The sequence below is a fragment of the Xyrauchen texanus genome, chromosome 9 (genome assembly GCF_025860055.1).
Source record: "Xyrauchen texanus isolate HMW12.3.18 chromosome 9, RBS_HiC_50CHRs, whole genome shotgun sequence".
NCBI classification, from domain to species: Eukaryota; Metazoa; Chordata; class Actinopteri; order Cypriniformes; family Catostomidae; genus Xyrauchen; species Xyrauchen texanus.
In genome coordinates, this window is record NC_068284.1 from 23,197,197 (window position 1) to 23,201,889 (window position 4,693).

Sequence of the window (4,693 nt, forward strand, 5' to 3'; positions counted from 1 at the left end):
TGTTGGTGAAACTCTTTGGTCAAGGCCAAAGTGTGTCACTTATGTCTGCTTTCAAGGCTACAGCTGTAAGATGGAGGCAGCCATATCTTTAGTTGGTTTATGGCATGACCTGACCTTGATATTTTATCTAGAATTGAGAAGATATTGTAAGAGGTTTATTGTAAAATAACATACTGCATTATGAATGGTTACACTCATTCTCTGTGGCATGTATGTATATAGTGCAAATTTATTTTTAAGTTGTTCAACCACATAGTTACATGATCAGAGTGAATCACACACACATGAATCATTCTGATTATCTATTCTCTGCAATTTAATATTATATGCAAGAGATTCCAGTTTGAGCTGGTAATTTATGTGTAGATTTAAAGCTTTTTAACACCTTTAACCTATCTTCCAGAGTTTTCATAGCAGCAGCTCAGCCATGATATGTTTTTTGTACAAATATGAGAAGATACAGTATATTCCATTTTAAATATTAAGACATAATGTTGAATCGTGTTTATTGAAATGTTTTGAGGGAACAGGGACTAAACATTCATACTGAAAATATATTATTATTTCCCTACAGAAATATTAAGTTTCTTGATTCACTTTCAATAGCAACAAATAAGCAAAGAACTGTATAAAATATTACTAATAAATTACAATAAATAAATTGGTACTCCAATATGCCAATCACATGAAAATACAGTGACCTTATACTGCATTTCGTAGGCATAATGTAGGCATTTGGCTTCTGTTGAAACCAAACTATTTTATAAATGTATGGCATGTAACCGAATGAGTTTGAGACACTGCTTGTTTTTCATACATCTTGCTTCGATTTGATCTTTTCTCTACCATTTGCAAACATAATAGTTTGTGGATAATCAATCTCCTTCAAAAACATGATACAGCTTATCTTGATGTATCTTACACTCAACCAGGACAGTTCATGCACAGTGGCATTTGCTAACTAACAAATCATTGAAGGGTGTAAGCTTTAACTTTCCACGACTGTCATAATGCATTAGAACCATTGGCTCATAAGTAGCTGGTACGCAGCAAGGTTGAGGTGTCTTTCCCTTGGACAGGAGATAGAGACGAGACTTTACTTGAGTATGAATACTGGCAGGTTTATAATTATGGGGACAAGAACCATCGCAAAAATGCATTGTGTAGCTTAATGGAGCAATAACCCAGTCCGACCAGCCAATCTCTTTAAAGGAAACATTGAGTGATTTTCTCCTGCAGTGACCTTCATTTTCAAAGCCTTCATCCTTAGCAGACTGAGCTCTCCTGACTCTCCTTGGCGATTGGAGAAGTTCTAATTTCATCTGAGGAGTGGATGGAGCACTTCCTTCTTGTTTTTTGATGAGGCACATTTCAACAATTAAAAGCTCAGTGCTGGTATCCTTAAGCCACTTCTCAACTACGACTGTCAAATCCAACGTTACAACTCGAGTGCTCAAGTCCTTCGTATGAAATACGGTCTCGGTTTGAAAACCAGGGGGATTATGCATTCTAACCAGAATGTCCTTTGTGAGCCATGGCTGGCCACGTGTCATTTTGTCCATGTGTGATCTCTGAATTTTCAGCCTGGCCTTTTTAAGGGTGAGTCCCTTTTTGATGCGCGAGGTCTTGTGGAAGGCAACTCTGATCCACTGTTGCTTTAATTCCAGAGTAGAATTAAGAGGCTCCACTGTTTGAACAATACAAAATCAAATTAGACAACACAAACCAAAGTCAAACGAAAAAGTTCAATTGTGTGTTCTACTTACTGTAAAAAGTGGTCACCTGCAATTGTTACCTCAAGAAACTATTTCTGCCTGATCTAACCCTTAAAATGAGTTTTGTTGGTGTTACCTAATGTATTCAGGCAGATTCAAAATGTTTGATTTACCACGTTTTTTTTTTTTAGATTAACAGTTTTTCAGTGCTGAATATTTTTGTTATTTTTATTTTTATTGTTCAGTCTTGCTTATGAAGTGTTCGGTTTAATCTGATTACAGAGTGATTAGTTACAGTAATCTAATTACTTTTGATGTCAAAAATAGTCCCAAGCATTGCATTTTAAATCCTTGTAATCAGATTACAATTACTGACTTTCAATTAAGTAAATTACTTTTAATTACAAACATTTCTAAAATAATATTATTTATGTATAATACATTTAAGCACACTGGCGACCTGTCCAGGGTGTCCCCCGCCTTTCGCCCAATGTTAGCTGGGATAGGCTCCAGCCCCCCGCGACCCTGTACACAGGATAAGCGGTTGAGGATGGATGGATGGATGGACATTTAAGCACAATTATGTTAATATGTACAACCGTTTGCATTTCTGAGACAGCTAAAGGGAGTGCGCCCACTAACGAATTTCTGTAAAGGAGAATTTAATTTGAGCAGAAACACAGAAAAAACTTTCTATTAAATGTGTTTTAGAAAAAGTAAAGTAATTTGAAATGTGATTACAATAACAAGTAATTAGTCATTTGTGGTTACTTTGTGGTTGGTGGTAATTACTTATTTTGCCCAAAACTTCTTATTTATTCAGTTTGCTGTAAATACAAGTTTATTTTTCATTTCACACACAAAAGTTCTAATAATTTGCATAATCACATCTACACTAACTGAGCACTTTATTAGGAACACCTGTACACCTAGATATTCATGCAATTATCTCATCAGCCAATTGTGTGACAGCAGTGCAATGCATAAAATCAGGCAGATACGGGTCAGGAGCTTCAGTTAATGTTCACATCAACCATCAGAATTGAGAAAAATGTGATCTCAGTGATTTCGACCGCGGCATGATTGTTGGTGCCAGATGGGCTGGTTTGAGTATTTCAGTAACTGCTGATCTCCTGGGATTTTCACACACAACAGTCTCTAGAGTATACAACAACATAAAATATCCATTGAGTGGCAGTTCTGCAATGGAAATGCCTTGTTGATGAGAGAGGTCATCGGAGAATGGTCAGACTGCTTTGGCCTGACAGAAAGGCTATGGTAACTCAGATAACCACTCTACAATTGTAGTGAGCAGAATAGTATCTAAGACAGGAAAACACGTCGAACTTTGAGTCGGACGGGCTACAACAGCAGAAGACCACGTCTGGTGTTTTATTAGGATCATTGTGTTCCTAATAAAGTGCTCAGAGTGTGTAAATTACTGTTTGTAAAAACACAATAACTATACATTGAAATGTTTTTTCATAAAACGCAGCAATGAGAAAATAGTCATTACTGCATTTTATGATATCCCTTGCCGGGCTACATGTGCTTCATGTGGTAACATCTAATTTGACATCACTGAATCATTATGAATACATTTGGTTACACCAACCAAATACATTTTATGGGTTAGATCATGTAGAAATACCTCATTAAGGTAACAATTTCAGGTTACCACCTTTTACAGTGTATTTTAAATTTACCTATAGTGGGAAAGAGCACCGTAGAGACTTTTCTTGTATGCTGAAGGTCCTCTGCTTGACTGGAGTTTCCTCTAAGCAGTTGTCTAATTCTCCTATACTGCCGAAACATCCTAACCAGGTCCTGGTGAGAAGGCTTTCCACCAGGCCCAGGTGGTGTGTCCATCCCCAGGAACTCCAGAATACTTGTCTTCAGAGCCTCAAGCTGCAGAGCTCTGTGTGTGTCTTCATGCTCCTGTTGAGCCATAGACTCTCCCAGACAAAAGCTAAAAAAAACAGCCCCAATCGAAAGAAGAAAGCACTGTGCTGCTAAGTGCTGCATGGCAGGTTCGTTTTGTTTGTGCTGTCTTTGTGTTGGCCAATGCTATGAATGAAATTCCAAACATGCTTTCATTTATACAGTGGCTGGCCACACCCCACCAGTAAGGATCGGTCATGTACACCCACACTGAAAGTACACAGCAATTAACCATTTACTTCACTTTGACTTGATATCAACAAGACATGAGGAATAATGCTGTCAACCTAAACAAACAAGGGTTGATATGCAAATTACAAACTGCCAAAACAGTATTTGGAAATTATAAACAGAGTATTAATGCAAATAAATGATCATGACGTAACAACAAGACATGCGGTTTGTGTAAGATGACATCAGAAGCTACCGTTGAAGTCAGAAGTTTACATACACCTTAGCCAAATTCATTTAAACTCAGTTTTTCACAATTCCTGACATTTAATCATAGAAAACATTCCCTGTCTTAGGTCAGTAAGGATCACTACTTAATTATTAGAGAGAATTATTTATTCCAGCTTTTATCTTTTATCACATTCCCAGTGGGTGAGAAGTTTACATACACTTTGTTAGTATTTGGTAGCATTGCCTTTAAAATGTTTAACTTGGGTCAAATGTTTTGGGAAGCCTTCTACAAGCTTCTCACAATAATTTGCTGGAATTTTGGCCCATTCCTCTAGACAGAACTGGTGTAACTGAGTCAGGTTTGTAGGCTTACCTTATGTTTCCCTTTTTCCTCCAAACATGACAATGGTCATAATTGCCAAAAAGTATGATTTTTGTCCTCATGTGGACTTGCAAACTGTAGCCTGCCTTTTTTTTTGGCAGTTTTGGAACAGTGGCTTCTTCCATGCTGAGCAGCCTTTCAGGTTATGTCGATATAGGACTCGTTTTACTGTATATATAGATACTTGTCTACCTATTTCCTCCAGCATCGTCACAAGGTCCTTTTGCTGTTGTTCTGGGATTGATTTGCACTT

At 37.3% G+C, this 4,693-nt stretch overlaps 1 protein-coding gene across 1 annotated transcript; it reads right to left on the minus strand.

Moving 5' to 3' along the window:
• Window positions 1-507: 507 nt before the first annotated feature.
• Window positions 508-3,764, minus strand: LOC127649705 (bone morphogenetic protein 2-like). Its single transcript, XM_052134937.1, has 2 exons — window positions 3,422-3,764; window positions 508-1,687 (listed from the first exon to the last, which is right to left on the minus strand). The coding sequence occupies exons 1-2, from the start codon at window positions 3,738-3,740 to the stop codon at window positions 939-941; spliced, it is 1,068 nt and encodes a 355-aa protein (XP_051990897.1). The 5' UTR covers window positions 3,741-3,764; the 3' UTR covers window positions 508-938.
• Between the last annotated feature and the right edge of the window lie 929 nt (window positions 3,765-4,693).